Consider the following 16,504-nt stretch of genomic DNA (forward strand, 5'->3'; position numbering starts at 1 on the left):
AGCCACCCGCCAAGTCGGTCCTGAGCCTCCAGGCTGACAGACAGGCAGTTGGGGTGGGACCACCAGCATCTCTGCAGCCCTGATCCCACTGGCGGAGCCTGGAGTCCTGAGCAGGTCCCTCCCTGGGTCCTGGGAGGTGCCCAGTCTGGGGAAAGCCCACGGCGGGAGTGGAGGGGGAGGATAAAGGCGAGACACCGGACAGCCCTGCCCCCACGGACGCGACGGCCCCGGTCAGGGAGCCCTCCCGCCCGTGGTCACCGCACAGCCCAGGCCCCTCACCAGCTCCGCTGTGGGCGGCCCTGCTCAGAGGCGCTCACACACGCACAAGAAGCGCCCAGAGCAGAGCCTTGCTCTTCCACAGGGTCCGCTCCGGGACCCGGCACATCCCCACTGCAGGGCTGATGTGCAGACAGACCTGCCGACGCAGAAGGCCACTGGGGCCCGGGGTGGGTGGGGAAAGCAGACGCTGATGGCCCGGATGCTGCAGTATGTGGTGATGGCCGTGGATGGCTCTGACGGCCTCAGACCCTCTAAAGACGGACACCTGGCCAGCATCAGAGGCGCAGGCACCCCGGTGCCCTGCTCCTGGAGGCAGCATCTCTGGGCATGTGGGCGTGGCTCCCCTCTCTGCGGGAGGTGGGGGCTTGTCACTGGCGCTGGGCTGCAGGAGGCAGGGGGTGGGCGGGTCTCTGCCCTGCAGTTGCCCTGCGTGCGCTGCATTCCGGTTTCACCAGCATCTGGGTAACCGAGCGACTCGCCTCCTCTGAAGAAGCCTCCACCTTCTCATCTGTACAGTGGGAGCACAGGCCCTACAGAGCAGACACTGCTCCTCTCCACGGCCAGTCCTCATCTCGGACGTGTGAAGATACACCACACGTGCTGTGGGAAGACGCGAGCGGCCCTTTCCGTGGTCTCTGAACATGCCTGCTGTGGACAGATGCTCACAAGCCTTCCCACTTGGCTTGCCCATCTCCATGGCTGTGTTTTATAAAGAACATTAGTTGAAAACATTAAATAAATTAATTGAAAACATTAAATAAATAGGGGTTCACTTGGTCATAAACAGTGTACAGTATCGATGATCATCAATAGCATCGTTTGTATGTTTTGTTTTCTTGGTGGCTTTACACATGACAAGATCCAGGCGTCACCAGTGGGAAGCCTGTAATCTGTCGTGATGGGTATGTATGTAGTTCTGACACGTGTGTTTCGTGTTTTGCATGCTAAGTCGTGTCTGACTCTTTGTGACCCCATGGACGGTAGCCCACCAGGCTCCTCTGTCCGTGAGATTCTCCAGGCGAGAGTACTGGAGTGGGTGGTCATGTCCTTCTCCGGGGGATCTCTCTGACCCAGGGATGGAACCTGCATCTCCTGCACTGGGACGTGGATTCATCACCGCTGAGCCACCGGGGAGCCTGCTCGTCCACAGACTAGAAGAGTGAGAACCACAGGAGGCGGGGAGGAAGCTGCCCAGGCCTCGGGACCCAGCAGCACTCAGGATGCTCCGGGAAGCTGTGCTGACCAGTGACAACCGTCCCCTTGATCTGGGACCAGTAATGGGACAGAGAACCACAAATGAGCCGAGCTGCACTTAAAGCAAACGGCATGAGAGAAGACCTGGAGAGGCAGGTGTGAGGGTCCTGGAGGCCAAGTCCCCAGACCAGGCCCAGACCGGCCGATCGTCACCCACCTAGGACCTGCCGTCTTAGGGAAGGGAGCGCAGGGAGGGGAAGGAGAAAAGCAGGATAAAAAAGGAAAATGGAGAGAAGTTCGGGAGAAAGAAAAGAAGTGAACACAGCTCCCCCCGACCGGATGCTCAAGCTGCAGACAGACCGAAATCACCCCTCACTGGAGCGACATCACAGGACGTCCCCTGAAGCACGCAGCCAGGGGGCAGGCACACGGCAGCACCCGAGCGTGAGCGAAGTCGCGAACAAGATCAAGGGGCAGAGGACAGAGGGCGTCCGCTCTGCAGGACGGGACGCTCCTGCAGTGGGAAGTGGAAAGGCAGGCAGAAACGAAGGGGACCGAGACTGGGTCCAAACGGAGATACGAGAAAAGTGACCTTTTAAAAATCAGGCTCTAACTTTCATATCAAATAAAATAAGAAGAGGTGCCAAAAAGGCTTACAAACATCATGCACGCCTTTGAAAATCCATCACCCTAAGTGACTGGCCAGTTTGGCTCCCAAATAGGACCAGGCATCATTTTGAAAAGAGAGCCATGGCCTCTCCCGAGAGCTCCTTCACGACACAAGCCGTAGTACTTACTAGCAGTGCCCCGTAGACTCTGGAGAAGGCTTGCCGCAGGCGGGAGAGCATGTCCCCTCTTGGGAGGGAGGTCAGCTGTGCCGGGGAGCTGCACGGCCTTCCCCCTCAGGCATGTAGGCTCTGACGCCTTCACATGGCACAGAGCGAACCTCTCAGAGGCGTTTGTAAACATTCAGGCCGGTTCTCGGCGGGCATCACCCCAAAGGGGGGCGGCGAGGGCACGGCCCTGCCTCCTCGGGGCCAGGGTAAGTCAGAACCGCGTTTAGTAACTGACTTAATCTAGCGCCCCAGGGTCACTTGCTTAATATAGGGCCTGCTCTTTCCATGGGGTGGCCAGCTCGCCAAGGCCGGCCACCTGCTCTGCTGCCAGCCTGTCCGTCTTGAGCGAGCCCCTGGCCTGCAGCCATCGGGGCGGGCAGCTCGGGGCGGTGGGCACCGGTCCTGCCGCCACGTCCAGGGTCCCGGTCCCTCCTCTCACCAGGGAGGCTGCAGAGCGGCCGCTGAGAAAGGGATTCTCAATGTCGCTGTTGATACTGTTCTTAGGCCTCTTTTTCTTGGAGACCCTACTCTTGTCATTTTGAAACCGACCTCCTTGCACCCTGGGGAGCATCTACCCTGGAGAAACCTAACACAGTGAGGACTTAGCCAAGAGGCCACACAGCTCGACCACGAAGCCACGGAGGGATTCCCTGTTCCTGGCCTCCTGAGGCTCCGAGAGCAGAGCCTCTCTCCAGATCTGTGACCGCAAGCATCTAATTGTTCATAAAATGTCCCCAGCAGTTTTGTAACAATATGGTTAAAAAAAAAAAACCTACACCATTAGAATTGCACCCACCGCCCTTGGACAAGACATGGTGGGCTAATTCGACCTCACGGTGTTCTGTTTCCCGGTTAGCACAGCAGGTCCACCAGTTTGAAATCTCAGCCACGGCCGCTGTGCTTTGCCAATAGTGGCTTAGTCAGTGCTAGCAGCTTCAGGAGAAAGCAGCAAAGTAAAAGCAGTTCAAGAGGGAGGGGACACACGTACACCTACGGCTGATTCCTGTTGATGTTTGGCAGAAACCAACACAATTCTGTAAAGCAATTATCCTTCAATTAAAAAAATAAAGAAATTTAAAAGAAAAAAATAAAGGAATTCATACAATAATTCCTCCTGATGCCGCGATAAGGGATTTGTGTCACTCGCCTGGGTGTCTGCTTCCAGCCTTCCCCATCGACTCTTTCCCAAACATCCCCGGGAAAACCGCTGGAGGGAGCAGACTGGAATTTTTTTTTTAGGTTGAGCTGTGTGCCATGCTGGATCCAGTTCCCCCACCAAGGATCAAACCTGCGCCCCTTGCATTGGGAGCACAGAGTCTTAACCACTGGACCATCAGGGAAGTCCCCAGATCGGAGTTTCAGAAACAATTCTCTCTTTTCCTCCTCTTTAGGACCACGTGAAGCTGCAGCGCCTAAGCTGTGCCCTGAGAATGCCTCCTGGGAGCTACTTCCCCCGGACTCTGTCCCCCTAGCCACTTCACAAGACCTGGACGCGTCTGACCTCAAGGCTCGGCCTCCTCAACACGACCGTCTCCCCCAGCCTCTGCTGGGAAGGACCCCTCCCGCCCGCTCCCCCATCAGCTTCCCCTCAATGACTCGCGGAGTTTCCCGCAGCCACAGGCCCGCGGTGCGTCTCCCCGATACACGCGCCTCCCTGAATCTGCTGAATTCCACAGTCGCCTTCTAACCACAGCTCATCTCACCAAGCAAAACGGGTAAAACCGTGTTATCACCCACGTGATCAGCCTCAGTTCCTGACCCTCGGAACGCCTATCCACAGGCAGATGTCACGGCTCTGCGTGTTGAGTGAAACCCCCTTTCCCAGTGATGTCATCGCAGGGATAACTGGGCACATCTTGAAGGTTAATCGTCTTTCTGTGCGATGCTGCAGGCCACGACGTAGGGGTTGCAGCTTTGGACCGACACCCTCGTCTTGAACACAGGGTTCAATTCACATGAACTGAGACCAATACTAATAAGTTCAAAGACCATAAGTATTAACTTCCTGAGGAACTAAAGAACATGATTTTACCGAGCTGCGGACGGAACTTAGCGACTAGACAACACGCTAATCAGAGGCACAGCCTCGAAGGGGAGTGAGTCTACAATCAGAGCTAAAACAGGTCAACTCCTTGTCACAGGAGAAAGGTCGCCCTCCAGAGGGGGCCATCAGCCCCAGATCCACGTCATGAACAATTTATCTTTTCTTCTCAACTATCCCCCTTAGTTGCTCAAAATTTCTTCACAGAAGAAACACAAAGAAGAAGAAAAAGTGACACACGGCAGGCAAAATCCAAGAACCCGGGTTTTGTGTAGAAGGATGCAAGGTTTATTTCCTGTGATTATAATTCAGAAAAGCTGGCAGCTTCCGACTTCTTTTCTGCAATTCAATTAACCTACAGCGTACCTTTCTGCTTTAAGGTGTTAATTTTTTCCACTCAAGAAAAAACAAAAGGAGGATGAAATAAATTATGAGACTAGGAAATGTAACTAATTAAAAAATGGAAGAGTTTGGCATCTCTTCCTCAGGGAACATTTGTTTTAGGGATCTACTTTCCGTTCTTCTAACTGCTGTCTTCAGAAGAACTTTAATTCTGGATGTTATTTTCAGTTTTTGGAAGAATTTTGGCTCGTGTTTGTCACGATCGAGGAATCGGAACTTGATTTTACGTAAGCCATGAGTGCTGAGTCTGGAAAGAACCACACACATCTCCCAAATAATTAGGATAAACTCAACCAGATCATAAATAACAGACACAGACACCCCTCACACTTACAAGAAGATCTTTAGCTAGAGGAGTCAGAGCAGGTGTTGCTCACGCACAGTCTGCAGGCAGGGTGGTTCAAGGTCAGCTTCTCCTTCCAGAAGACCCGCGGTCAGCATCTCCCACCACCTGGCCTCTACACAAGCAAACGACGTCTAGATATTTGCAAGCTGCCTATGAAACACAGCGGGTTTGCTGGGGACGCATGTTTTATAAAACGCAAGTTCACCCATGGAGCTGGGACTGACGACGTGTGAACGTAACATAAAAGGTGCAGTGGGCTTGGGCAAACGTCTCCAGGCACGGCGGTTCCAGGTCCCCGCGCTGAACACAGAAGCCGGACGCGGGTGAGCAGGGCAAGACGCAGAGGCGCGGTCTTCTGTAAGCGATGCCCTCTGACCCCACGCGGTCCCTCTTGGTCCTGTTTGGTCACGTGTTCAGTCGTGAAAGACTCCACGTCATGGGAGCCGCCTGGATCTTTGTCAAAGGAAGCGAGCAGAGGCGGCCCAGCACAGCCGCCCCTGTAGACGCCCACTGGTGTCCTCGCCTGCAGGGCCAGCCTCCCCCCTCCACCCACCCTGCTCTTCCACCAGGCCGTCGCCTTTCTCTTCATTACAGTGAAGTTCCGTACACACCGCTGCGTATTTCCTGTATTAGGAATTTAACACGCATTTCTCACACAAGGATACCTTTACTAGCATTGAGTTTGGGCGGATAGGTGGTGAGGGGTTAGTGTTCTAGGCTTCCCAGGTGGCTCAGTGGTAAAGAACCCGCCTGCCAACGCAGGAGACATAAGAGACGCAGGTTCAGTCCCTGGCTCTGGAAGATCCCCTGGAGGAGGGCATGGCAACCCAGTCCAGTACTCTTGCCTGGAGAATCCCAAGGACAGGGAAGCCTGGCGGGCTACAGTCCCTGGGGTCACAGAGAGTCGGACAGGACTGAGTGGCTCAGCACCCAGCTCTGGTTAATAAGATTCCAAGGTTTTGAGTTTTCTATCCCAACACTCCATTTCCCCAAATCCTTGCTATTTTCAGCAGATGAGTTTGCACGATTCAGGGTTTCTCAAGAACACGTGTTACTTTACAGAGACACCATCCATTCTGGAAAACTTCAAAGGCCAAATAACTCATTGCATTCAATGGCTCACTGACTCCAGTTATGGTGGTGGATGTATGGCATTATAATTCAAGTGCTTAAAATATATTCACTTCTTAATAGCTCGTGTTGGTCACTAAAACTCTGAGGAGTTTGTAATGATTCACTTGCGTAGACACTTAGGTACAACCGCTACAGTTTTGATGTACTGTTCAGTCCTTAGGAAAAAACCTTTCTGCCTGAACGGGAGCCGCTTCGGTTTCCCCTGCAACACCATCACGTCTGAAAACTGGGTACTCTGATCTGTTCCTAGAGGGTCATTTCCCGCTGTGTCCGATCACGGCTTCTGTTTCTGCTGCTCTATTCCGTTCCCCTGGAACATCTGAAACACTGAAGTTCACACTGGCTTCCCGGGGTCCCTACCCATCTGCTTTCACTGAAGCTCCAGTCGAGACTGAAGCAGAGCCTCCTCTGCTTTGGGTCCCTCTGCGCAGCGTCTACGCAGCATCCCATGCTGAGCATCTGGAACGCACGTCAGTGTCACTGAGGGCAGAGTCAGCACCTCTCGCCGTGTGTCCAACCGTGGTGTCCATCCAGCCACGCAAGCCAAGGGCGAGCAGTCATCCTTGACCTTCCCCGGCCATCCTCCCCCCGCCCCGTCTATCACCAACCCCCAGCACTCTCCCTTTAAGCAGCTCTCAAATGACCCACCCTCCTGACACAGGCTGCTGTCTCCAGCACGGGGGCCCCTGCAGAAAGCCCTCGTGGACCCTCCGCACGCAGTGGCCAGAGACACCCCACATCACTGTGAGGGGAAGCACGCTGACTGGAACCGCCCACCCCGGCCAGGCCCCATAGTGACCATCTGCATGAGTTGTTTTATGACAGGAGGGCCTGGTAAGGGACATGGAACTATAAGCCTCCACCAAGCGGAAGAGTTCAGGAAAGGTCAAAAGGTCCGACCACCTCCCAGAATCCTCCTGTCCGGCATCCATCTTGGCTGAACAAGGCGTGTACCACCAGGAAGGACTCTGAGTCAGCATGATGGGCTAAAGACAACCCGGAAACTAATCCCATCACCATAAAACTCAATCAGGCCTCCTGGGTCCCCTTACCCTCCTGCTGTCCGCCCGGGCGCCCTTTCCCAATAAAATCTCTTGCTTTGTCAGTACATGTGTCTCCTCGGACAATCCATTTCCGAGTGTTAGACAAGAGCCCAGTTTCAGGCCCTGGAAGGGGTCCCCCTTCCTGCAACACCTTCCACCCAAGCTCTTTCAGAAAACTTGGAGTGGAAGAAAACATCTTCAGTGTGGCCACATTCCCAAAACATTAAGCAGATTTCACACTTAATGGAAAAAACTTAAAATCAGAAGCAAGCACTCTCATTAACATGACAACCGGTTAACAAAGGTCCTTACAACACAGTGAGACAAAAGGAGAGGGAGGAGGTTGGGGGGAGAGAGCTGGGGGGGGTGCGGATAGAAAAGAAATGAGTGGCAGATGGTTTGGAGGGGGAAGTTGAAAGAATTCGAAGATTCTTATGGGCAGATGACACGATCCTGACCACAGAAATCCCAATAGAACAGAGGGGCTTAAAACTAATGAAAGTCCAAAAAGATTGAGGGATATAAAATCTGCTTAAAAATCAATAGTGCTTTTCTGTGCCTACAATAAACAAAGTCTTTACCAAACTTATATGTCAAAATTTTATCAATTGCTTTTTCTGCATCAGTAGAGATAACCATACAATGTACTTATCCTACTCAACGTTATTTTACTTAATGTAAAAGAGAGAAATCGATCAGGAAATAGAAGAATTATGGAAACAGTTTGGAGCAAGAGAAATCTACATGACTAGAAAGCATGACATTCTCATGAATTGAAGACATCCTCAACTCACTAAACAGAAAGCATGACATTTCTTACTTGTCGTAAGAAAAAAATAAGGAAAAGAGCAAAAAATCAGGAAAAATATAAGATAAGGAGATGTCACTTTACAACCATCATATAAAATTTTAAAGTGTAACAGCACCAAGAGTTGGTGACCACATAACCCGTCACGGTCATGCACACGTCCCCACATCACCGGGGCCTGTGAACTGGACCTTATCAAGTGGGGGTGAGGTCCTCAGGGTGGGTCCTGATCCAACAGGACTGGAGTCTCTTTTTAAAAGTTTTCTTATTCACTTGGCTTCCTCGGGTCTTGGTTGCAGCGCCTGGGATCCTCACTGCATCACGTGGGATCTCTCACCGCGGCTCACGGGCGCCCTAAGTGCGGCCCACGGTTTCAGCAGCCGCAGCGCCGGCCTTAGTGGCTCCTGGCCTGTGGGATCTTAGCTCCCCAGCTAGGAGTGGAGCCCGTGTCCCCTGCATTGCGAGGCAAATCCTTAACCACTGGACCGCCAGGGAAGTCCCTGGACTGGAGTCCTTCTTACACGCAGAGAGACGCAGGAGGAGGACGCCCATGCGACCACAGGGGCAGAGACCCCAGGGATGCCTGGAACATGGGGGCCAAGGAACATGGGGACAGAAGCCGGAGGATGCCAGGGAGATCCCCCTACAGGTGTCTCAGGGAGCCTGGACCTATCAACACCTTGACTTTGGACCTAAGCTCCAGAACTGTGAGACAACAAATTTCTTTTGTTTTAAGCCAAATTTAAAAAAAAATGTTTGTGAACATGGGGAGAAATAAAGAAGTTCATGCAGCTCTTCTGGTGTACTGCTGTGCCGTCTCTGGAGAACAGTCTATCAGTAAAGAAAGTTAAGAATTAGCACAACCTATGGCCCACCCACCCCATGCTATGCAGTCTGGAGACCCTCCCTGGATAACTAAGGGTATGATACAGGGGCAAGGGGACAACCACTTAGGTAGGTGGGAGGGAAAGTAAAGCCCTGTGACACCTACAGGTGGAAGTGAACAGGATACCTAAGAACACAGAGGGTGCAGAAGAGTGTGTTCCCACGGTAAGCAGGGGGTCAGGTCAGGGGAAAGAAACAGTGAAAGGCGCTCAGTTGTGTCTGATTCTTTGCTACCCCAGGGACTGTAGCCCACCAGGCTCCTCTGTCCATGGGATTCTCCAGGCAAGAATACTGGAGTGGGTAGCCATTCCCTCCTCGAGGGGACTTTCAGGGATTGAACCTGGGTCTCCTGCATTGCAGGCAGATTCTGAGCCCCCAAGAAAGCCCTGGGAAAACTGGGAAAATCACATCAAACGCAATAATGGGCTTGTCTGGACCATCATGAGAGAAAGCCTTGAACCACAGTAGTGAAACTCTTGTGTCTGAAGTTCTTCAAAAATGCTGAAAGATTAACTGACAATCTGTAGAATTTCTGATGGAGTGATGATGGCCATGCAAACGGCTAGGTTTAATTTAGGGATTGAGTATCACGCAAAGTAGAACAAAACCTAAGTTATCTGTAACTAGCGTTCAGGAATAAGGAAATTATCCAGAAAAGTTGAGGATAAAGGATGCTCAGGAAAGAGAATTAGTTGGAAAAGAGTAAGAAAACTAGGTCTTGACATCTATCGTCTTATAAAACGTTTCCAACAAGCAGGCTGTGTCATCTCTTTATACAGATGGAGAGGTGACTTCTGTGAAACCAGACAGCAGGATGGAACCCCGTTCTGTCTCACTCAGACAGCTACAGCTCAGGAAAAAGAGAACAGTTTCCAAGATGCAGCATTATTCTTGACGAGGAAATGTTGATTTACTGAGAAAACGGTAAACAGTAGCTTCTAGAAATAATTTCAGTGGAGCGGTAAGGGACAAAGCTGGGTTATGGGTAGAGTGTGATGAAAGGTAACAGAAGAATTCAAATTATCTTGTCTCACATTAAAGGTTAGTGAATGTCTGGGTACATTTAAAATGATGGAGAAATACAGAATAAAGATGTTAACAGAAAAAGGGCAACTAGAAAGACAAAGAAGAATCAAGTGAACCAAAGAATTACCTAATTATTATTATTGCTCATTATCTTTAAAAACGTAATTTTTCTTGCTAATATTGCACAACCACAGAAGAAAAAAGGACAATATTCCCTAGGATAATTACATCCATGTATTTACAGTTAAATTCACTTTTTAAGTTCAGTAAAAATGTTTGTGTTCTTTATTGGATCTGGAAAAAAGCTAATTTAACTCAGTAATTTTTTTTTGTCATGACTAGTTCTGTTGGAAACATAACAGGGTTAAACTTGATATTAAATAACAGAGACGAATCACTTTTAAGAATAGTTACTTGGATTTTGGACTTTGCTGGTGGCTCAGACGGTAAAGTGTCTGCCTACAATGCGGGAGACATGGGTTCAATCCCTGGGTTGGGAAGATCCTCTGCAGAAGGAAATGGCAACCCACTTCAGTACTCTTGCCTGAAAAATCCCATGGACGGAGGAGCCTGGTAGGCTACAGTCCATGGGGTTGCGAAGAGTCGGACATGACTCACTCACTTGGATTTTACACAGAAAATTTCCATCCCTCAAAAAGCTAAGCTGTACCCAGTAACCTTTTTTTTGGGGCAGGGGGTGGTTGTTAGTTCTAGAAGGTCTTGTAGGTCTTCATAGAGCCGTTCAACTTCAGCTTCTTCAGCGTTACTGGTTGGGGCATAGACTTCGATTACCCTGATATTGAATGGTTTGCCTTGGAAATGAACAGAGATCATTCTGTCATTTTTGAGATTGCATCCAAGTACTGTATTTTGGACTCTTTTGTTTACCATGATGGGTACTCCATTTCTTCTAAGGGATTCTTGCCCACAGTAGTAGATATAATGGTCATCTGAGTTAAATTCACTCATTCCAGTCCATCTTAGTTCACTGATTCCTAGAATGTTGACGTTCACTCTTGCCATCTCCTGTTTGACCACTTCCAATTTGCCTTGATTCATGGACCTAACATTCCAGGTTCCTATGCAATATTGCTCTTTGCAGCATCAAACCCTGCTTCCATCACCAGTCCTATCCACAACTGGGTGTTGTTTTTGCTTTGGCTCCATCCCTTCATTCTTTCTGGAATTATTTCTCCACTGATCTCCAGTAGCATATTGGGCACCTACCGACCTGGGGAGTTCATCTTTCAGTGTCGTACCTTTTTGCCTTTTCATACTGTTCATGGGGTTCTCAAGGCAAGAATACTGAAGTGGTTTGCCATTCCCTTCTCCAGTGGACCACATTCTGTCAGACCTCTCCACCATGACCCGACCGTCTTGGGGGGCCCCACACGGCATGGCTTAGTTTCATTGAGTTAGACAAGGCTGTGGTCCTGTGATCAGATTGGCTAGTTTTCTGTGATTGTGGTTTCAGTCTGTCTGCCCTCTGATGCCCTCTCGCAACACCTACCCTCTTACTTGGGTTTCTCTCACCTTGGACGTGGGGTAACTCTTCACGGCGGCTCCAGTGAAGTGCAGCCGCTGCTCCTGACCTCTGATGCGGGGTAGCTCCTCTCTGCCACCACCCGTATGGCAGAAAGTGAAGAAGAACTACAGAGCCTCTTGATGAAAGTGAAAGAGGAGAGTGAAAAAGTTGGCTTAAAGCTCAACATTCAGAAAACTAAGATCATGGCATCCGGTCCCACCACTTCATGGCAAATAGACGAGGAAACAGAGAAAACAGTGTCAGATTTTATTTTTCTGGGCTCCAAAATCACTGTAGATGGTGACTGCAGCCATGAAATTAAAAGATGCTTACTCCTTGGAAGGAAAGTTATGACCAACCTAGACAGCATATTAAAAAGCAGAGACTTTACTTTGCCAACAAAGGTCTGTCTAGTCAAGGCTATGGTTTTTCCAGTGGTCATGTATGCATGTGAGTTGGACCATAAAGAAAGCTGAGCGCTGAAGAATTGATGCTTTTGAACTCTGGTGTTGGAGAAGACTCCTGAGAGTCCCTTGGACTGCAAGGAGATCCAACCAGTCCATCCTAAAGGAGATAAGTCCTAGGTGTTCACTGGAAGGACTGATGCTGAGGCTGAAACTCCAATATTTTGGCCACCTGATGTGAAGAACTGACATTTGAAAAGACCCTGATGCTGGGGAAGATTGAGGGCAGGAGGAGAAGGGGATGACAGAGGATGAGATGGTGGGGTGGCATCACCGACTCGACGGACATGGGTTTGGGTGAACTCCGGCAGCTGGTGATGGACAGGGAGGCCTGGCGCGCTGCAGTTCATGGGGTTGCAAAAAGTTGGACACGACTGAGCGACTGAACTGAACTGAACCCAGTAATCTTCTTTATTAGGATGTTGTAAATAGGATGTTAAAAAGATATTAGGATGCTAAAAAATATAGTTTCTGTGTAAACAAAGACTCTTGCTCACAGCTCTTATTTTCCCGTCTTGTCATTTTGGGACAAAACCGGGAATACAGAAGATGTTCGGTGACGTCCTATAGACGGAACACTGCAACATTCTCACTAGAAGTGCCAGTGATCAGCTAGCTGTGTGCTCTGGGAACCCAGGCAGACCTGTGCTGCTACCGGGCAAGAATACTGGAGTGGGTTGCCATTCCATTCTCCAGTGGATCTTCCTGACCACGGGATTGAAGCTGGGTGTTCTGCATTGCAGGCAGATTCTTTACCATCTGAGCCACCAGGGAAGTCCCTGCTTAAATGATTAACAGTTGTTAACTGACTCTAAGATTTCACCAGAAGGGCTTCCTTTCCAAAACAACTGAAATCTTTACATTTTCAACTTTCACTACAAATTGGAATAGACGACTTCTGAACCGAAGTCCCCACCACCAATTTTCATGAGCAAGTAATGACGACAGGATCAATCGTACCACCAAATTAAAATGTGTTGAGTTCTGAAGCTTAAGTCAAGCTAATAATGTGGACAACTTGGAGAAATGACAGTCCCGAGCCACTTGGTCTGCAGCCTTCATTGAGAAGAGGAGGGGCCAGGGTTACCCATGTGGAAGCCGGGAGCCTGGACTGGGGTCACCCCGGAACCTGCCACCTGGACGTCAGGGTCCGGATGAAGGCTGTCACCTCTTACTTAAACCTGGGCACAAATCAGACACAGGCCTCCCTGCTTATCATCAGGGCACAATGGGATGACACCTGTGGGGTGCCTGTCATGCTGGGTCCAAGTGTGACAAAGCTCTACTTTCATTAAATGGAAGAATAAGAACCATGGTCCTAGAAGCTGGAAATCAAGACGGGCATGTGCTTAGGGATAAATACATGACAGAGAAGGGGAAGCTACTTAAGACTGCTTTGTATTTTACCTTAATCTCCAATCACATTTCCATTTCTAATCATTGCTATTCTTTACATCACCTTGTTCCCATGAAAGTAAGAATCTCAAATGAAACTTAAGAGCCTGATGTGCAGGTGGGTTAAGCGGATTGGTAAACGTCAAAGGACAAAAGAGAAGAAAGGATGAATCGAATCCTGGCCCGTCCTTTGTGAGCCGTATGTAACCTTTCTGGTCCCCACCACCCCCTGGATCGACAGATGCACAAATATACCCTCTATTCTCCAGAACAGATTGAATTACCATCAAGTAGCATTTTTCAAGTAAACACTTCAGTTTCTGCATCTGCCTCTGACTCATCACAGCTGAAAGCAAATTAGGGGTTAAAAAGGTCTGTATCGTGCACACAACAACCCTGATTTTCTAAATGGAAGGATATCTTTAAACATTTGAGAGGTCTTCAGTTTTCATATACGCCATATTCTATATTTAACCAGATTTGACAGTGTAATGTTCAAAATACCCGTGGAATACTAATGAAATCAGTGCAGCTTAACTTTAACCGTGTTTATGTCTAAAATCACCATGACCACGCCATGTCTATTTCTCCTTTCCTTACCAACCTCTTGATTTACTGCTGTAAAGATACTGTGTCGGGACCATCATGGGCATGCCAACTGAAAAATGTATAACTTGAATCTCTGAACATCTGAAAGATCCAGTCCAATTTTGCTTTTAATGTTCAGCCTGGTTTCAAATCTGGGGAATTAAAGGTAAGACTTTAGCCATAATCCCTGAGGCTTGCTGGGGCTTTAAATCAGCAGTAAGGGACAGATGCGCTGAGACAGCGGCCTCAGCCCTGTGACTGTTCCCCCAACAGCACACACTTCATGCTGTTCTGTTTATACACGTTCTTATAAAGCAACATGCACATAGCCTCACGTGAGTGCGCACGTGTGTGCGTGTGTGTGTGTGTGTGCGTGGACAGTCACACACAGTCTCTTTATTACTTCCTGGAAGCACACATACTACATCTCAGACTTCCAGGAAGAAGGAACACACGTTCTTGTCTCTGTTCCTCCCATTTGTTGTTGTTAGTCATTCAGTCGTGTCTGACTCTGCGACCCCACGGACTGTAACCCACCAGCCTCCTCTGTCCATGGGGTTCTCCAGGCGGGAACACTGGAGTGGGCTGCCATTCCCTTCTCCAGGGGATCTCTGACCCATGGATGGAGCCCACGTCTCCTGCATTGCAGGGCCTGCTGTTGTCTAGGTCTGCAGACTGTACTGATGGAAGACATTTCTCATGCTGCTGTGAGGGGATGTCTGTGAGCCAGAAGACACAGAAGACTACCAGGTACTTGGGGCCAGAGTTAGCACCCATCATGGAGGTTTATACTCGGCTTTGCAGATACACCAATCATTATTTCAGCTCAATTCAGTTCAGTTGCTCAGTCATGTCTGACTCTTTGCAACCCCCCATGGACTTCCCTATCCATCACCAACTCCCAGGGTCCACTCAAACTCAAGAACATCAAGTTGGTGATGCCATCCAAACATCTCATCCTCTGTCATCCCCTTCTCCTCCTGCCCTCCATCTTTCCCAGCATCAGGTTCTTTTCCAGTGAGTCAGCTCTTTGCACCAGGTAGCCAAAGTATTGGAGTTTCACCTTCAGCATCAATCCTTCCAATGAATATTCAGGACTGATTTTCTTTAGGATGGACTGGTTTGATCTCCTTGTAGTCCAAGGGAGTCTCAAGACTCTTCTCCAACACCACAGTTCAAAAGCATGAATTTTTCAGCGCTCAGCTTTCTTTATAGTCCAACTCTCACATCCACACATGACTACTGGAAAAACCATAGCCTTGACTAGACAGACCTTTGTTGGCAAAGTAATGTCTCTGCTTTTTAAAATGCTGTCTAGGTTGGTTCCCCTGTGGCTCAGCTGGTAAAGAATCTGCCTACAGTGAGGAAGACCTGGGTTTGATCCCTGGGTTGGGAAGATCCCCCAGAGAAGGGAAAGGTTACCCACTCCAATATTCATTCTGGCCTGGAGAATTCCATGAATTCTATAGTCCATGGGGTCACAAAGAGTTGGACATGACTGAGCAACTTTCACTTAGGCTGGTCATAGCTCTTCTTCCAAGGAGCAAGCATTTTTTAATTTCATGGCTGCAGTCACCATCTGCAGTGATTTTAGAGCCCCCCAGAATTAAGTCTCTCACCATTTCCATTGTTTCCCCATCTATTTGCCATGAAGTGATGGGACCAGATGCTATGATCTTAGTTTTCTGAATGTTGAGTTTTAAGCCAGCTTTTTCACTCTCTTCTTTCACTTTCATCAAGAGGCTTTTTAGTTCTTCACTTTCTGACCTAAGGGTGGTGTTATCTGCATATCTGAGGTCATTGATATTTCTCCCAGCAATCTTGATTTCAGCTTGTGCTTCATCCAGCCCAGTGTTTCTCATGATGTATTCTGCATATAAGTTAAATAAGCAGGGTGACAATATACAGCCTCAATGTACTCCTTTCATGATTTGGAACCAGTCTGTTGTTCCATGTCCAGTTCTAACTGTTGCTTCTTGACCTGCATACAGGTTTCTCAGAAGGCAGGTCAAGTGGTCTGGTATTCCCATCTCTTGAAGAATTTTCCACCGTTTGTTGTGATCCACACAGTCAAAGGCTTTGGCATAGTCAATAAAGCAGAAGTAGATGTTTTTCTGGAACTCTCTTGCTTTTTTGATGATCCAATGGATGTTGGCAATTTGATCTCTGGTTCCTCTGCCTTTTCTATATCCAGCTTGAACATCTGGAAGTTCTCGCTTCATGTACTGTTGAAGCCTGGCTTGGAGAATTTTGAGCATTACTTTGCTAGCGTGTGAGATGAGTACAATTGTGCGGTAGTTTGAGCATTTTTTGGCATTGCCTTTCTTTGGGATTGGAATGAAAACTGACCTTTCCCAGTCCTGTCACTTTTCCAGTCCAGGCCACTGTGGAGTTTTCCAAATTTGCTGGCATATTGAGTGCAGCACTTTAACTGCATCATCTTTTAGGATTTGAAATAGCTCAACGGGAATTCCATACCTCCACTAGCTTTGTTCGTAGTGATGCTTCCTAAGGCCCAGTTGACTTCACATTCCAAGA

General features: G+C 49.1%; 1 protein-coding gene across 4 annotated transcripts in view; it reads right to left on the reverse strand.

Moving 5' to 3' along the window:
* RPS6KA2 (ribosomal protein S6 kinase A2) overlaps positions 1–16,504 on the reverse strand; it is a 279,856-nt gene that overhangs the window by 219,021 nt on the left and 44,331 nt on the right. Inside the window, exon 1 of one of the 4 annotated variants that reach the window (XM_043888664.1) lies at positions 2,271–2,506. The exons of the other annotated variants lie outside the window; for them this stretch is intronic. Coding sequence (XP_043744599.1) covers positions 2,271–2,321 — 51 coding nt within the window. The 5' untranslated portion in view covers positions 2,322–2,506. Of the gene's footprint in view, positions 1–2,270; positions 2,507–16,504 lie in introns of those variants that run through there. 4 annotated transcript variants of the gene reach the window in all.

The sequence above is a fragment of the Cervus elaphus genome, chromosome 26, assembly GCF_910594005.1.
Source record: "Cervus elaphus chromosome 26, mCerEla1.1, whole genome shotgun sequence".
Lineage (NCBI taxonomy): Eukaryota > Metazoa > Chordata > Mammalia > Artiodactyla > Cervidae > Cervus > Cervus elaphus.